The sequence below is a fragment of the Ascaphus truei genome, chromosome 13, assembly GCF_040206685.1.
Source record: "Ascaphus truei isolate aAscTru1 chromosome 13, aAscTru1.hap1, whole genome shotgun sequence".
Lineage (NCBI taxonomy): Eukaryota > Metazoa > Chordata > Amphibia > Anura > Ascaphidae > Ascaphus > Ascaphus truei.
Genome location: NC_134495.1, coordinates 7096491 through 7116490, shown reverse-complemented (window position 1 = coordinate 7116490; position 20000 = coordinate 7096491). Strand labels below are relative to the sequence as shown.

Below are 20000 nucleotides of genomic sequence, written 5' to 3'. Positions count from 1 at the left end.
AAATATTTTACCAGGAAGTAATACATTGAGAGTTACCTCTCGTTTTCAAGTATGTCCTGGGCACAGAGTAAAACAAATAATACATGGTTACAAATACAGTTACATAAATGAACAAGGTATACATTTATATACAAGACATTGCATGCACAGTTAAAGAAAATATATATTATGAGCTTATGAAACAGTTACAGACCAGATTAAAGTGTGAGACAGCCTTAGATTTGAAAGAACTTAAGCTGGTGGTGGATATGAGAGTCTCTGGTAGGTTGTTCCAGTTTTGGGGTGCACGGAAGGAGAAGGAGGAACGTCCGGATACTTTGTTGAGTCTTGGGACCATGAATAGTCTTTTGGAGTCTGATCTCAGGTGATAGGTACTGCATGTGGTAGGGGTGAGGAGCTTGTTCAGGTAGCTGGGTAGCTTGCCCAGAAAGTATTTGAGGGTGAGACAGGAAAGGTGAACTTTGCGCCTAGACTCTAGTGATGACCAATCTAGTTCTTTGAGCATTTCGCAGTGATGTGTGTTGTACATGGGGTGGGATACATGGCATGGGATACATGGGATGGGATACATGGGATGGGATACATGGGATGGGATACATGAGATGGGATACATGGGATGGGATACATGGGATTGGATACATGGCATGGGATACATGGGATGGGATACATGGGATGGGATACATGGCATGTGATACATGGCATGGGATACATGGGATGGGATACATGGGATGGGATACATGGGATGGGATACATGGCATGGGATACATGGGATGGGATAAATGGGATGGGATACATGGCATGGGATGGGATACATGGGATGGGATACATGGCATGGGATGGGATACATGGGATGGGATACATGGCATGGGATGGTATACATGGCATGGGATACATGGCATGGGATGGTATACATGGCATGGGATACATGGCATGGGATACATGGGATGGGATACATGGGATGGGATACATGGGATGGGATACATGGGATGGGATACATGGGATTGGATACATGGGATTGGATACATGGCATGGGATACATGGGATGGGATACATGGGATGGGATACATGGGATGGGATACATGGCATGGGATGGGATACATGGGATGGGATGGGATGGGATGGGATACATGGCATGGGATACATGGCATGGGATACATGGCATGGGATACATGGGATGGGATACATGGGATGGGATACATGAGATGGGATACATGGCATGGGATACATGGGATGGGATACATGGGATGGGATACATGGGATGGGATACATGAGATGGGATACATGGGATGGGATACATGGGATGGGATACATGGGATGGGATACATGAGATGGGATACATGGCATGGGATACATGGGATGGGATACATGGGATTGGATACATGGCTTGGGATACATGGGATGGGATACATGGCATGGGATACATGGGATGGGATACATGGCATGGGATACATGGCATGGGATACATGGGATGGGATACATGGGATGGGATACATGGGATGGGATACATGGGATTGGATACATGGCATGGGATACATGGGATGGGATACATGGGATGGGATACATGGGATGGGGTAGATGGGATGGGATACATGGGTTACATGGGATGGGATACATGGGTTACATGGGATGGGATACATGGGTTACATGGGATGGGATACATGGGATGAGATGGGATACATGGGGTGGGATACATGGGATGGGATACATGGCATGGGATACATGAGATGGGATACATGGGATGGGATGGGATACATGGGATGGGATACATGGGATGGGATAGATGGGATGGGATACATGGGTTACTTGGGATGGGATAGATGGGATGGGATACATGGCATGGGATACATGGGGTGGGATACATGGGATGGGATACATGGGATGGGATACATGGGATGGGATACATGGGATGGGATACATGGCATGGGATACATGGCATGGGATACATGGCATGGGATACATGGCATGGGATACATGGGATGGGATACATGGGATGGGATACATGGCATGGGATGGGATACATGGGATGGGATGGGATACATGGGATGGGATACATGGGATGGGATACATGGCATGGGATACATGGGATGGGATACATGGGATGGGATGGGATACATGGGATGGGATACATGGGATGGGATACATGGCATGGGATGGGATGGATGGGATACATGGCATGGGATGGGATACATGGGATGGGATACATGGCATGGGATACATGGGATGGGATACATGGGATGGGATACATGGCATGGGATACATGGGATGGGATACATGGGATGGGATACATGGGATGGGATACATGGGATGGGATACATGGCATGGGATGGGATACATGGCATGGGATACATGGCATGGGATACATGGGATGGGATACATGGAATGGGATACATGGGATGGGATACATGGCATGGGATACATGGCATGGGATACATGGGATGGGATACATGGGATGGGTTACATGGGATGGGATACATGGGATGGGATACATGGCATGGGATGGGATACATGGCATGGGATACATGGCATGGGATACATGGGATGGGATACATGTGATGGGATACATGGGATGGGATACATGGGATGGGATACATGGCATGGGATGGGATACATGGCATGGGATACATGGGATGGGATACATGGGATGGGATACATGGGATGGGATACATGGGATGGGATACATGGGATGGGATACATGGGATGGGATACATGGCATGGGATGGGATACATGGCATGGGATGGGATACATGGCATGGGATGGGATACATGGCATGGGATACATGGCATGGGATACATGGGATGGGATACATGGCATGGGATACATGGGATGGGATACATGGGATGGGATACATGGCATGGGATACATGGCATGGGATACATGGGATGGGATACATGGGATGGGATACATGGCATGGGATACATGGGATGGGATACATGGGATGGGATACATGGCATGGGATACATGGCATGGGATACATGGCATGGGATACATGGGATGGGATACATGGGATGGGATACATGGCATGGGATACATGGGATGGGATACATGGCATGGGATACATGGGATGGGATACATGGGATGGGATACATGGCATGGGATACATGGGATGGGATACATGGGATGGGATACATGGCATGGGATACATGGCATGGGATGGGATGGGATACATGGGATGGGATACATGGGATGGGATACATGGGATGGGATACATGGGATGGGATACATGGCATGGGATACATGGCATGGGATACATGGCATGGGATACATGGGATGGGATACATGGGATGGGATACATGGGATGGGATACATGTCATGGGATACATGGCATGGGATACATGGCATGGGATACATGGGATGGGATGGGATACATGGGATGGGATACATGGGATGGGATACATGGCATGGGATACATGGGATGGGATACATGGGATGGGATACATGGGATGGGATACATGGGATGGGATACATGGGATGGGATACATGGCATGGGATACATGGGATGGGATACATGGGATGGGATACATGGGATGGGATACATGGGATGGGATACATGGCATGGGATACATGGGATGGGATACATGGGATGGGATACATGGCATGGGATACATGGCATGGGATACATGGGATGGGATACATGGGATGGGATACATGGGATGTGATACATGGGATGGGATGGGATGCATGGGATGGGATGGGATACATGGCATGGGATACATGGCATGGGATACATGGGATGGGATACATGGGATGGGATACATGGGATGGGATACATGGGATGGGATACATGGCATGGGATACATGGGATGGGATACATGGGATGGGATACATGGGATGGGATGGGATACATGGCATGGGATACATGGGATGGGATACATGGCATGGGATACATGGGATGGGATACATGGCATGGGATACATGGGATGGGATACATGGCATGGGATACATGGCATGGGATACATGGGATACATGGGATGGGATACATGGGATACATGGGATGGGATACATGGGATACATGGGATGGGATACATGGGATGGGATACATGGGATGGGATATATGGGATGGGATACATGGGATACATGGGATGGGATACATGGCATGGGATACATGGCATGGGATACATGGCATGGGATACATGGCATGGGATACATGGCATGGGATACATGGGATGGGATACATGGCATGGGATACATGGGATGGGATACATGGGATGGGATACATGCATGGGATGGGATACATGGGATGGGATGGGATACATGGGATGGGATACATGGGATGGGATACATGGGATGGGATACATGGGATGGGATGGGATACATGGGATGGGATACATGGGATGGGATGGGATACATGGGATGGGATGGGATACATGGGATGGGATACATGGGATGGGATACATGGGATGGGATGGGATACATGGGATGGGATGGGATACATGGGATGGGATACATGGGATGGGATACATGGGATGGGATACATGGGATGGGATACATGGGATGGGATACATGGGATACATGGGATGGGATACATGGGATGGGATACATGGGATGGGATACATGGGATGGATCTATCTACACACTGTTTTTTCACGTCTGATTGTAAACCACCGGACACCTGGTTTATGTAATATAAAAATAAATATACATATATATACACATTTATATATACACATATACAGAGAGAGGCAGAGATATGGAAAGACATCTGAAGATAGTTACACACAAGCACGCATTCAGACGTATGTATTCATGTATTTATACATACAAGCGCATTCAGACGTATGTATTCCTGTATTTATACATACAAGCACTCTGACACTTTACTGGGTGAAGAAAGAAGTTACTGCCCCGTGTTATTATCATTGTGATCTTATATTGTGATCTCTTCAGTTTGTCTTTAGTCGGTAAGATCTGTACTGTGTGATCTCCTGATCTTTATACAGATCTCCTGATCTTTATACAGTATTATGTTTCTGCTAAACTGGAACAGCCGTGTGACAGAAGTGATGGCCATTACCTGCACTTCCAGGAGGGAGTACATGCCGGTTACACAGAACTTATTGAGCAGCCTATCTTCGCTGCCCTAATACAGGGGGGCTCAACCCCAGTCCTCAACCCCCCCCCCCACAACAGGTCAGGTTTTCAGGATATCCCTGCCAATCTTCGACTGTACCACCTGTGCGGAGGCTGGGATATCCTCAAAACCTGACCTGTTGGGGGTGGGGGGGGGGGGGGGGGTTGAGGAGTGGAGTTGAGCCCCCCTGTATACACAATTGATATAATGCATCATAATTGCGCTGAATCACAAGTATCATTTACAATGAGAAAAACGACAATCCAGTGTATGTTCCGATGCCCTAAAAAGCTCAAACTCGAAGCCGAAAAGGCTCCCAGAATGTTTCACATTTCAAAGACGGCAGCTTCAAATGTATGTTGGAGGTCAGATCCTATATTGCATGGGGCGGGAACTCCAGTCCTCAAGGGCCACGAAACGGGTCAGGTTTAAAGGATATCCCTGCTTCAGCGCAGGTGGCTCAAGTCAGCGACTGCCCCACCTGTGCTGATTCAGGGATATCCTTAAAACCCGGCCTGTTGGCCCATGAGGACTGGAGTTGCCCACTCCTGCTGCATTGTAATTTGAGCCATTGAATGCGGTCGGACAAACCCAGCATATCGTCTTTGTACATCACAGTGGTTCCGAACTGCAGTCCTCAAGAACCTCAGTCATTCCGGCTGACACACCTGTGCTGAAGCAGGGATATCCTTAAAACCAGACCTGTTGGGGGTTCTGGAGGACTGGAGTCGAGAACCCCCCCCCCCCCCCGATATAAATCAGAATGTTTTTATGGGGCCCGAGTCAAAGGTGGTGACATACGGTTCCCCATAGTTGCGCCAGCGGTAACACAGCATCCCACAACCTCAAAGCATTATTATTTAGCAAACCCGCTTTGGAATTCGCCACCCAAAAAAAAATCTATAAGATCTATAAGGCAGATCTCCCAAGATCTTATTTGAAGGGTTTATTTTTCTGCGTCAACATTTTAGTTCGAAAAAGTAGTTGAAACCTTCACAAGATGTGCAGTGTATGCATGAACGCCGATCTGTCACTTCACACACACAATGCAGCTATTGTGTGACATGAAGATTGATGCTTTGTGTCGGGGTGAGCGCCTGATTGATACGATTTAAATGAAAAGAGAATGGTGTATTTTCTTTTTTATTAATAACAACTAGTGTTATTAAATATCAATTATTAGTGTAATATTATTTATATCGGCCATAATGTGAAAATAATAAATTTTGTTAACCTTTATAACAATGTTTTTCAACCAGGGTTCCCTGCAATTTTTAGGTAATTTGAAAATTGTACCAAATACAGAAAAATGTACAATGCATCTGATCTCAGACGCGCTATTAGAGAGGGTTGAGGTTCCTTACAATATATCTGATCTCAGACGCGCTATTAGAGAGGGTTGAGGTTCCTTACAATATATCTGATCTCAGACGCGCTATTAGAGAGGGTTGGGGTTCCTTACAATGCATCTGATCTCAGACGCGCTATTAGAGAGGGTTGGGGTTCCTTACAATGCATCTGATCTCAGACGCGCTATTAGAGAGGGTTGGGGTTTCTTACAATGCATCTGATCTCAGACGCGCTATTAGAGAGTGTTGGGGTTCCTTACAATGCATCTGATCTCAGACGCGCTATTAGAGAGTGTTGGGGTTCCTTACAATGCATCTGATCTCAGACACGCTATTAGAGAGGGTTGGGGGTTCCTTACAATGCATCTGAAGGAAACCCCTGCTATATAATTAAACATTCCTGCAGCGCCAAATACAGCTTTGGTTGATACATGGCAATTTCATTCTGCGCTAAGAAAATAAACAGACTTCTTAGGGTTTGCGTCAATTTGGCGGATGATTTTGACGCAGGTTCAACTTTTTTTGGTGCACAGAGACATTCTTCTTTTAGTACATACCATTTACATCGGCACGCCTGGTGCAGGCAATATGCGTGCGGAGAAAAACATTTTTGCCGCTGCCGGCGCAGAATGCGAGATTTCAGGATGGTTTATAGGTGCACACAAACGCAATTTAAAATGAGATTTCCGTGCGACAATGATCCAAAAAAAGCTGTTTGCGGCGCTTAGTAGAGGGGCCCCTATTTTCTCCAGCAGTTTCTTGCAGAGAGCGCTGCATTCAGCCATTCATCTTTCACAGCGGCAACTGTCAGCTTAACTACACAGCAGCTGGAGATGTCATCAACTGCGGCTCTGCTTCCTGGTACTGCGTCCGTGTGAGACTATGCTCTGGAACAGGGGTGCACAAACTGGGGGCGCGGTGGTTACTGAGGTCCCCGCGCTGAGAGCGCGAGGCCTCTGTAAACTTATTTACCCGGCTTCAGTCGCGTCTCTCCATGGCAACGCTGAATCAAATGATGCCCATTGCCATGGTGAAAACGTAACGTCAAATGACGCAGCAGGTCACGTGACATGACGTCACATGACCCCGCAGCGTCAATTGATGCCACATAAGAGGTGAGGGGGGGGGGCGTGACCCAGGAGGACAGCAGGCAGGGGGGGCGCAGCGCAGGAAGTTTTTGCTATTGCATTATTTCAGAAGCCTGCCCTGTATCTTAGGACACTATTCAATATCATACAAAGCCATTGCTGCCTTGTTAGCATTGCCATATACCCCCGTGAAGATGTAATTCTTCTGTAACAAAAGGGATGATACAAAAAAAAAAAAGCACCTGATCAAAAAGGTTTCTAACATCCGTTGAAGATACAAAATAGATAGATATATACATCATATTCAGCCGGTGTCTCCCCACTGCTGGATGAAGTCTCCCCAATGATCCCCCAGGTCCTGCGGTTACAGCCTCTCTTCTCCACGTCGCTCCCACACATTCCCTCATCCCATCCTCCCCAGCCCGTGTCTCCCCACTGCTGGATGAAGTCTCTCAATGATCCCCCAGGTCCTGCGGTTACAGCCTCTCTTCTCCACGTCGCTCCCACACATTCCCTCATCCCATCCTCTCCAGCCCGTGTCTCCCCACTGCTGGATGAAGTCTCCCCAATGATCCTGCGGTTACAGCCTCTCTTCTCCACGTCGCTCCCACACACTCCCTCATCCCATCCTCCCATCTTACTTTTGGTCATTGTCTTGGTCTTTTGATGAGCCTGGGAATCCAGTCATGTACCCTCTTTGAGATATGTCCAGCCCACTGTCATTTCTAAATATCTTCACCCTTGCAATGATGTCACATACTTTCAAACCAATTCATTCATTTTCCTGTCCCTTCGAGTAATACCCAGCATGCATCTCTCCATACTTCTTTGGAGTTAAATTTTCGGAATGATCTTCACATTTAGGGCCAACATGTACATCCACACGGGAGCATAGGCAGGACACACTGGTCAAACATGTCACTGTTGAGCCACAGTGGAAGGTTCCTTTGATAGACTGGTCTTGTTTCAGCCAAATGCCTCCACCCCATCTTCAGTCTCTGGTTGGTTTTATTCGAAAGGTTCCCATCGATTGGTAAATTGTATCCATTACATCGGGAAATAACTTCTTATACAACTTGGATGTGGTCCATTGTGTTGTATCCACTGCAAAATACCACTCGTTCTCTAGGTTGGGCAAAATCCACAGTCTGTTGAAGCCAATTACAGAGTATGGTCATAAAAATCCTGTACGTGATTGGAATTAGACTGATTGGTCTGTAGTTCTTGGGGTCGTCTTTGTCTCCTTTCTTATGCATGAGGAGAACTATGGCATTGTTCTTTTGTTCTGGAATTGTCCTGTTCTTCAAACAGCATGTAATGAGTTTTGCAAGATTTTGTCTACTTCTTACCCAGCTTCTTTTAAGATTTCAGTTTTAATTCCATCTTCCCCGGGAGCCTTCCCATTCTTCATGGATGTCTTTTTGCCTTTGTCGCTTCTTCTGGAAGGAGGTATAGAACATCATTATTGGTGGTTTCTTCTTACTCTTCTGATGGATTATGACATGTGTTAGGCCTCGGCCATGTTACTTGCTTGCTGGCGGAGGCGCGCTGAGCCCCTACAGCCGCAATTAGAGCGGCTCTAGTAGGGGCTCGCCTTACAGTTCCGCAAGCGCGCGGAAGCGTAGGTCTTAGGGAAATTTAAAATTTCCCCGCTTGCCGGCGCGCAGGGCCGGTCACGTGAGCGGTTCACCCAATGAACCAGCTCCGTGACGTCATTGGCCCGCCTCCGGCCCGCCCCCTGACAGCGCGCAGGGAAAGCACCCGCAAGGCCAGGGAAAGCACCCGCTTTCCCTGAGCCTCAGCGCGCCTCAGCACGCCAGCGGGGAGCTTGGCCGAGGCCTAATCTGTGTCCTTCGACAAGCCCTGTAGCAGTCCCCAAACCACTTTATAAGTGGACATTTTTTATAGTTGATCCATCGTCTTGTTTGAGGGAAGAGGACTCGCTTCTTCCCAATCACAGGCCGCTTCTTTGTCTAACGTTTATCTTCACCATATCACAGTTATATTTTCTCACATCTTCAGCTCTACGTTTGCACAGCTCTGTATATGCAATTCTTGATATAGATCTATATATATATACTAGCTGAGAGACCCGGCGTTGCCCGGGATATAATTTTGGGGGGGCGTACGACAGGGTTAGGCTTCCCCCCCCCCCCCCTTGACAGCTAGGTGGGTGACTGAGTTGACTGAGTGTGTGGGTGACTGGGTGGGTGTGTGACACTTGACTGAGTGGGTGGGTGACTGAGTGGGTGGGTGACTTTGGGTCGGTTTGACTTTGGGTCGGTGGGTGGGTGACTTTGGGTCGGTGGGTGGGTGACTTTGGGTCGGTTTGACTTTGGGTCGGTGGGTGTGTGACTTTGGGTCGGTGGGTGTGTGACTTTGGGTCTGTGGGTGGGTGACTTTGGGTCGGTTTGACTTTGGGTCAGTGGGTGGGTGACTTTGGGTCAGTGGGTGACTTTGGGTCGGTGGTTGGGTGGGTGAGTTGGGTCGGTGGGTGGGTGAGTGGGAGACTGACTGGGTGGGTGAGTGGGAGACTGACTGGGTGGGTGAGTGGGAGACTGACTGGGTGGGTGAATGGGTGACTGGGTGGGTGGGTGACTGACTGGGTGGGTGAGTGACTGACTGGGTGGGTGAGTGGGTGACTGGGTGGGTGAGTGGGTGACTGACTGGGTGGGTGAGTGGGTGACTGACTGGGTGGGTGAGTGGGTGACTGACTGGGTGGGTGAGTGGGTGACTGACTGGGTGGGTGAGTGGGTGACTGACTGGGTGGGTGAGTGGGTGACTGACTGGGTGGGTGAGTGGGTGACTGACTGGGTGGGTGAGTGGGTGACTGGGTGGGTGAGTGGGTGACTGACTGACTGAATGGGTGGGTGACTGGGTGACTGACTGAATGGGTGACTGACTGAATGGGTGACTGGGTGACTGAATGGGTGGGTAACTGAGTGGGTGACTGAGTGGGTGGGTGACTGAGTGGGTGGGTGACTGGGTGAAAGTGGGTGACTGGGTGAAAGTGACTGGGTGGGTGACTGGGTGGGTGTGTGGGTGGGTGACTGAGTGAGTGACTGAGTGAGTGGGTGACTGAGTGAGTGGGTGACTGAGTGGGTGGGTGACTGAGTGGGTGGGTGGGTGACTGGGTGAAAGTGGGTGACTGGGTGAAAGTGACTGGGTGGGTGACTGGGTGGGTGTGTGGGTGACTGAGTGGGTGACTGAGTGAGTGGGTGGGTGACTGAGTGGGTGGGTGACTGAGTGGGTGGGTGACTGAGTGAGTGGGTGGGTGACTAAGTGATTTTTTGGGTGACTAAGTGAGTGGGTGGGTGGGTTACTGAGTGGGTGGGTGACTGAGTGAGTGACTGAGTGGGTGACTGAGTGAGTGACTGAGTGGGTGAAAGTGACTGGGTGGGTGTGTGGGTGACTGGGTGACAGTGCGTGGGTGGGAGACGGTGTGTGACTTACCTTGACCCCGTGGCATCTGGCTGGGGCAGGAGGTGAGTTCGGGAAGCTGGGGGGGGGGCAAGAGTGGCAGGTGTCCCGCGCCGCGCTTCCCCTCTCCGGTAGCGTCACACGTGATGGGGAGTCCCGCGCCGCGCTTCCCCTCTCCGGTAGCGGCGCACGTGAGGGGGAGTCCCGCGCCGCGCTTCCCCTCTCCGGTAGCGGCGCACGTGAGGGGGAGTCCCGCGCCGCGCTTCCCCTCTCCGGTAGCGGCGCACGTGATGGGGAGTCCCGCGCCGCTTCCCCTCTCCAGTAGCGGCGCACGTGATGGGGAGTCCCGCGACGCTTCCCCTCTCCGGTATCGGCGCACGTGATGGGGAGTCCCGCGCCGCTTCCCCTCTCCGGTAGCGGCGCACGTGAGGGGGAGAGCAGGAGGGCCGCGCCGTGAGGGGGGAAGAGCCTGGAGTTTGCTGCTGAGCAGCAGGGCCGCGCTTCCTCCGCGGCGCACGGTGAGGGTGATGGTGCGGCTGGGGATGTTGCGGAGCGTGGGGATTTGGGTGAGGTGGGGAGGGGGGAGAGAGTGAGGGGCACCGGGAGAGTGAGGGGCACCGGGAGAGGAGGGGCACCGGGAGAGGAGGGGGGGGGGTGGAAGGTGAGCTGCGGTCCAACTGACGGGGGAGAGTGTGTGTCCCTGTGTGTGTGTGTCCCTGTGTGTGTGTGTCCCTGTGTGTCCTTTGGCCCGTCACTCCGCCTCAGGCCAATGAGAGGTGTGCGGGGGCGGACCAAGGGACCAATGAGATTTCCCCTAGGGACACCGGACATCCAGGCAGGCTGGCATGCATGCATGCATGCAGGCAGGCAGGCAAACATACAGTGCTTTCACTAATATAGTATAAGATAGATCTATATCTTTCTGTGAGCTTGATAAATAGCCACCTACAGCTGAGTTTAAGAGACATGGGCAGCGGTACAAACAGGGAGACACATTTGGGGAAATTAAACCATGGCTCTTATTCAGCTCGTCCCTTTAAACAATACGGTTTAAGGAAGCGCACAAATAAATAAACGTCCTATGGGCTATGGGTATGTAAGGGCTAACTCACTCTCCCAGGCCCCGTCTGCAGGGCTGAGAGGATAAGCCTCTTCCCAACCTATGGCCACAAAGAGGCACCTACAAGCAGGGGGCCCTTTATGTCCGGCTCTGGGTCTGGGGGTGGTGTCCGTTGAGGAGCCACCCTCTGGCGGGTCCCAGGGCCTGCTGCGCCCTGGAATTTAGGGTCTGGTTCCTGGTGTCTTGCTGGCAACACAGTCCCTCTGTGCTGAAGAGATCCCCTGCAGTTCCAGCAGGAGCTTTTCTACCTGACTGATGTGCCAGGTAGAGACTGGTTAATTGTCTCCAGCTGCAATTAACCAGCTCCTTGCTGGATTCCTCAGACCAATACAGGCTTCCTATTGAAGCGCTTTTAGACAGGGGTTAAGGCCCTGTTACACTGGCTTTGAAAGGTGCAAGTTGCTCCCAATATAAAATATTTCTTTTGACCTGTGTTGCAGGTTCCCTGGCTGTGACAGGATTCAAAGTGCCGGTAAAAATCCAAACGGCCACAAATTAAATCAAACTCAAAGCTCAATTAAAATTGCTACATTGTGACCCCAGTTTCAGAACATAAATTCAAGTCACCAGTTGTCAAAATAACGCAACATTGTTTATGCAAAAGCTATATCTGGCACAGCCGTTGGTGTAAAGCAGGGGTGGCCAACTCCAGTCCTCAAGGGCCACAAACAGCTCAGGTTTTTTTTGATGATCCCTGCTTCAGCACAGGCGGCCCAATCAGTGGCTCAGTCTTCACCTGTGCTGAAGCAAGGGTATCCTGAAAACCTGACCCATTGGTGGATCTTGAGGACGGGAGATGGGCACTCCTGGTGCAAAGTATAAACGATGCCCGCCTTCTGCGTTTGTGTCCGGTCTGGCCCTGTTCTCCAACAATGTCTGTCACGCTCATCCAATGGGGACACCCGGTGGATTGCCGGTAGAGAAGCGGTTCTGCTCTTACGCTCTGTAATAAGACTGTTTGACTTACAGAATCAGCGCAACATACAGAATATGGTGACGATAGCAATTCCAGCCCGCCCTTTCCTACTGGCGCCCTTCAGCTGCGTGGGACTTACCTTTCCGCCCCGGAAAACGTGATACCACACGGAGGTCCCACCAAAATCGATGTGAAAATCCGTAAAGCAGCCCTTAACACTCATTAAACAATACCTGCAAAACAGACGTGACAATGCCGCCGGTTACACAGATTGCCGGATACCCTGTGTCTGGCTACTGGAACTAATGTACAGTAGCAACAACGTGGATAAGTAGGCGAACTAGCATGGAAACTGGAATCTTACATTCTACCTCCAGGTCCACTGTGACCGTAATCCAGGGCTGGTTTTTAATCCAATATGCTAGTATATTATCAACTGGCTATAACAGCCTTTAACGGGCTGTGGTGTGCAGAAAAAGTGGCCTGGATCATTATTTAACTAGAGATCTGGAAATCAGAATGTGTGTGGGGGTGTGTGTCACACCCAACCACTAATGTAAATATGCACACATGCTGTACACACGTAATCCTTCTCCCTTGTGCTTTACCACACACAAGTATAATTTAAATTAAAAAAACACAAGTATTTTTGAAAAACCTAATGATCTGCATAAGAAATAAAATAAAATAAAACATAAAAAGCAGAGAATTACAATTGTTAGCAGTACATATCAAAATATAAGCATGTGTGAGTATGTATGTATGAACATGTGTGAGTGTGCAGGTGTGTGCGAGTGTACACACACACACACACACACACACACACACACACACACACACACACACACACACACACACACACACACACACACACACCTGTATTTACATGTATATGTATTAGTGCTGTTGTGTAAATGTGTTTATTGTGGCTGTAAGTTAGTGAATTTGTGTGGTGGGATCAGATTGCCGCAAGTTCTGACATTACAAGTCGAAAGCGATACAGATGTGAGGTGGGAAAGGAAGGGTGTGCGAGTATCAGCGCTGCCATTTAAGAATGTGAGAATTCTCTGTCTGCTCGCGGTGCTTTGAAAGGCTGCGTCCATACAGCCTACGACAGCGCGCGCATCCGTGATGTCACCCGTGTGCAGCGGGTGCGTTTTCTGGACATGGTAGACGCGCCGTGGGGGGGGGGCGTGTCTGACTTCACGGAGCTGGTTCGCCCTCATTGGGCAAACCGCTCACGTGACCTGCCCGTCGCGCCGAGAAATCAGTTTCAACTCCTGCAGCTGCGTGCGTGCGCCCGCGCGATCTATGGGCGCAGTCAATACCTTCAGGCAGCGGCGCGCAAACCGGAGGGGCGCAAGATTGTCTGCGGGGGGCGCGGGGTTTACAGAGGCCCCGCGCGCTTCCCGAAGGCACTTAAATTAAATGCTGGGGAAGCGGTGAAGGCCTCTGTAAGCTGCACTTACCTTACTTCTGGAGACGCGTCACCATGGCGCCGACGCCAAGGTAAGAGGGGGGGGGGGGGCGCGGAGAGAGGGGAGCAGTCGGCAGGGAAAAAAAGCTTTCGCTCCCCTGACTTAAGGCAAAGTGATTGCGCCACGCGCAGATAACTCCGCACGGTCTTCGGCAGCATGGACGCCGCCTAATTGCTGCAATGCGCACACCGTCAGTGGTACACAAGGACAAATACATTCATTTGTTCGTAGGACAGTGATGTTTCACCTACCAACTTTTACCAAGGGTTGTGGTTAGCCAAACTGCATTAACCACTAGCCTGTCCTTATCACTGCCATCTACCGCACTTATCCCCTCACCGGCTGCCTCTGTGACTCTCCCATCATACCACTTAGATTGTAAGCTCTGCGGGGCAGGGGTCTCCTTTCCTATTGGCTGACTTTGTTGCGATCATTGCTTTATAATTCCCTGTGCGGTAGTATTGTCTTTGTAAAGCGCCGAGTACACTCTGGGCACTATATATATAAATAAAGAGATACAGGACGGCCACCAGATGTCCCAAGCACAGGTCACCCTGGCGGACCTTATCACAGCGGAGGTTACGGTTTGTAGATGCCTACTATAATAAAATCAGGCACAGAGATCAACCCCCCGAAATAAACCCCAAAGCTACGCCAATTATAGTGCCGCGCTAAGATTCCACGTCGCAGAGACCCCAACATTACTGGGGTTCTCCCAAAGTTACACCAGCACTTCCCCACCGATAACCCCAAATTCCTTCTAACCCTGGTAATACCCCTAGATCAGAGGTTCCTAATCCCCCGTCCCCCAGGAACGCGGACAGTGCAGGTTCTAAGGCGATCCTCTCATTAGCACAGGTGAGCCAATCGTTTTCGCTGAACTACCTGTGCTCAATCTGGGGGTACGTAACACCTGCACTAGTCGTGCTGCTCGAGGCCTGGAGTCGGGGAACCTGTACTGGACATAGTGATGGTCAGAAGATCGCGTCCCGGTTATTATCAGCGCCTCAGAGGGCAGCGGCACCGCCCAAACCCACAAAGATTAGATGGGAGGTGCGGGGCGCTGCAGGTACAGACTAGTTTAACCTTTTCAGCGCCAGAAGCAGCGGCAGGCACCTGGTCCTTGGGTCGGTACCGTGTCCAGTAGGCACCAGGAGGTCGGGAAGTGATTCCATCCGCCCCAGTTTGAGGCGTGTGATGGTGCCGGGCGGCACAGAACACTGCTGCACGGCTCTTTATTTGCCCACCCAGAGGTTCGCTAGTGTTTACTTACACACAGCCCGTCCCGAGCGAGTAATACTCACGGAACCTTCAGTCATACTCAGTGTGACTGTATCCTCTGCGGGGCACCAAACAACTTCAGAAATGACCCTTAGAGCAGCTTGACTTATTACCGTCATTCAACTACTCAGCACCTAGTAAGTGGGTGGTGACCATCATAAATATATATATATATAAATATGCAAATACAACTGTATGCTCATCTGCATGTCTTAGACAGGTCTGCAACCCCGCCTTTCCCCATTATCACCCAGCATACAGCACTTCCACTGCAGCAAGGGATTCTGGGAAATGACATGCAAATGAGCACACAAATATTATATTTATTTATTTTTTCCCTCCCAACATACCAATTAGAGTGTAAGCTCTTCGGAGCAGGGACTCCTTTTCCTAAATGTCATTTTTATGTCTGAAGCGCTTCTTCCCATTATGTGTTATTTGTATTATTGGTTATTTATATGATTAGGTCACATATATTACTGCTGTGAAGCGCTATGTACATTAATGGCGCTATATAAATAAAGACTTACATATATATTTTTTGTGACCTTGTCACTGGCTGCCCTGTTTTCTCACTAAAGAAAAAAAAATATATATATATATAATAATTTTATTAAAGGCTCGTTGCTATGAAATGTGACCTAATCCCCTGTGAGTTTGGGGTAAAAGACACATTTCCCTTCATTTTTCAGTCTACCAAACTCTTCCATTGTGACCTTTGCTACAAACCTTACAAATATCCTTCCTTTTCTCCCAAGACACAAAATAAATGAATAAAAAGTTCTGCACAATATATAATACTATTATATCGCGCACCTCATTTCCAGAACTATTGGGGGCGTAGGTAGCAAACCCCTTACCCCTTACCCCAACACACTGCGCAAGAAGAACCAATTCCAAACGGGAATATAGACTCATGCAACGCACCTGCAGATACGCTAATCCGGAGTTGTATACGTGATGCAAAGAGGCCGCTGGCTTCTATTTAACATGCTGCGTGGCTGGGGTTGAAACATTTCCTAGCAAGGGGAAGGCGCAGTGAGTACAGACACTGACTGGCACGGAGTTTAAAGCAGGGGTTCAATTCCCGGTGTCGGCTCCTTGTGACTTTGGGCAAAGTCAGTTTATCTCCCTGTGCCTCAGGCACCAAAACCATAGATTGTAAGCTCCACGGGGCAGGGACCTGTGCCTGCAAAAATGTCTCTGTAAAGTGCTACGGAAAACTAGCAGCGCTATACAAGGACATGCTGTTATTATTATTATAAGACGGCTTCACACCATATTAAATAGGGCCCAGATCGTAACAGCTCTGCGTGTTCACAAGCCCGTTCCGTCTCCAGCCATCAGGGGCAATTAAATGTTCAAAATCACCAACACGCCCTCCCCCGCTGACCTAATAACCGTATGCTTAGCCCACCCATGTCTCCATTACCTCACTGCAGCTGATGGAACAAAAAACAGACACAACTGGTCCAGAAAGAATTCACTTAGCCGTGCCCCCCCCCCCCCTGCTGTGCCTCCCCCCCCTGTGCCCCCCTCCCCATCACCTTCAGCTGGAGGATCTCAGCAATATGCAGACGGCGTACGGCGATCCCTGGGACCGATAGGCTAGCGGGGACCTTCGCACGTGCCCGCCAAACGCCTGGCAAATCAAGAGACCTCTCGCACAATAATATCAGGGCTGGCTGCCTAGCAACCACATCTAGCGCCGGCAGCTGACGGAGTGATCCGCGCGGCCGGCAAAAAAACCCCCCATTTGTGAAGCTTCAGAAGTGTATGTGGCGGAGTCCTCCCCCTCCCTTCTCCCCTCCCCTCCGAGACGCTGCACCTTACCTGTGCTGCCCGACGTGCACACACCTGTTCGTGTAGCACAGCAAGCGGAAAGGAGGACACGGGCGGCACTGTTACATCGGCGTCGGCTTGAGCATGAAGGAAACTTCAGCACATTTTTGCCTCCATCTTTTTTGTTGCCGCGCTATAGATATAGATAGATATATAGATGTATATATACACACCTCTACTTGGAACATAGAGGCGTTGCTGGGCTAGTTTGCACCAGGAATTAACGCCGATCAAGGAATACCAAGGCAGTTGGTAAGCCTCTGTGTAGTGCTGCTTTTATGCAGCAGTGTGCCGCTGGTCACGTTGTTTCACGGATGCGAAAATGCTTCCGTCCCAAACGCAGAGTTGGAGTCGTCAGAAGATCGGTGCCGATCACGATCGCCTCATTCTTTAACCCAGGGGTGCTCAACACCAGTCGTTAACCACCCCCCTCCCTCCCCCCCCCCCAACAGGTCAGGTTTACAGAATAACCCTGCTTCAGCACAGGTGGCTCGATCAGTGACTCAGTCGAAGATGAGCACTGATTGAGCCACCAGTGCTAAAGCAAGGATAGCCTGAAAACCTGACCTGTTGGGGGGGAGGGGGGGGGCGGGGGGAGGTCTTGAGAACCCCTGCCTTAACCTCTTCACTGCCATGGAAGAGTGGAATTTTGCAGCGTAAGAGAAAGTCTGAAGCTAGGCAAAGAAGTCAGGAAACAGGGGATGCACTTAGAGTGTAAGCTCTTCGGGAAAGGGTCTCCCTTTGCCTTATGTTGTCCTTTACCTGCCGCGCTTACCCCCACTGTCTGGACTTTGGTTACGATTTTGTACAGCGCTGCGTAAACGTTGGCGCTATAGAAGTCAATCAGCGTAGCCCTTTTGCAGAGCAATGTGTTGCCGGACGCCCCGGCTGTTCTTATTGCCTTACCTGCCACGGCCGGGACGTGCAGATTAAATGCCAACAAAGGGACAGCAGATGTGAACATCGCGTCATTCAACAAGGCAGACCTGGCAAGGGTTTGCAGACTGAATTTACTTTAAACGGATTATTCGTGAAAACTGAGATTGTACCGATCGGGGCACTAGCCCACGGAAACTCCCATGGAAGTCAACAGGGATTTCCGTGCGATAGCGCCCCGATCTACACTATCAGAGTTAAAAATGACCCCCGTGGGATGCTGCATTGCATGTCACTGTGGAGTATATCTATATACGTCCGACAGCTCGTTCTTAAGGCGAATAGATCCAATGCAGGAAAAAAAAAACTGGTCTTTGAAGTGGAAGTAACCAGTTCACATCCATATAGCTTTTCTAAATCGAAGTTCTCTCTCAGTGCTTGGGGCACCCAAAATAATAGATTGCAAGCTCTTCGGTGCATAGATGACAATGTGCCTACGGCGTACATTGTGGAAGAATGGATCGTTACTATGCACCATTCATTATAATGATGGTCATTGCCTCCCAGCACCTGGATTTAATGGCTCAGCAGACCACACATCAGCATATAGTAGTATCGTGACCGCGGCAGACACAGGGCGCCACGAATATACCCGGATATCTGGGTAGCAGCGCGTTCCGTTATCTGCGCCAGATAATAGCGATTATCCCTCACCCTTCCAAGACCGCATACAGCGCCTTTGCGGTCGCAGGGGGTGGGCCCAACTTCAGTCCTCAAGGGCCACCAACAGGACAGGTTTGCAGGATATCCCTGCTTCAGCACAGGTGGCTTAGTGAAAGACTGCAGTTGACCCACCTACTGGACTAGTGAATGAGGTCTTTGCTTTGACCTCTACAAGCGACCTTTTGTCAGGTGCTGTTCACCACAGTCATGAGTCCACTGCTACGTGGCACTGCTACGTGGCACTGCTACGTGGCACTGCTACATGGCCCTTCTACATGCCACTGCTACATGCCACTGCTACATGCCACATGCCACTGCTACATGGCACTGCTACATGCCACTGCTACATGGCACTGCTACATGCTACATGGCACTGCTACGTGGCACTGCTACATGGCACTGCTACATGGCACTGCTACATGGCACTGCTACATGGCACTGCTACATGGCACTGCTACATGCCACTGCTACATGCCACTGCTACATGCCACATGCCACTGCTACATGCCACTGCTACATGCCACTGCTACATGCCACTGCTACATGCCACTGCTACATGCCACTGCTACATGGCACTGCTACATGCCACATGGCACTGCTACATGGCACTGCTACATGCCACTGCTACATGCCACTGCTACATGCCACTGCTACATGCCACTGCTACATGCCACATGGCACTGCTACATGGCACTGCTACATGCCACTGCTACATGCCACTGCTACATGCCACTGCTACATGCCACATGGCACTGCTACATGCCACTGCTACATGCCACATGGCACTGCTACATGCCACTGCTACATGGCACATGGCACTGCTACATGCCACTGCTAC

At 50.2% G+C, this 20000-nt stretch overlaps 1 protein-coding gene across 1 annotated transcript in view; it reads right to left on the bottom strand.

Moving 5' to 3' along the window:
* Window positions 1–20000, bottom strand: part of LOC142464754 (lysine-specific demethylase 2B-like) — a 94350-nt gene that overhangs the window by 37211 nt on the left and 37139 nt on the right. The window contains 1 exon segment of the mRNA XM_075568232.1: window positions 13102–13195. Within this exon segment, the coding sequence (XP_075424347.1) occupies window positions 13102–13195 (94 nt within the window).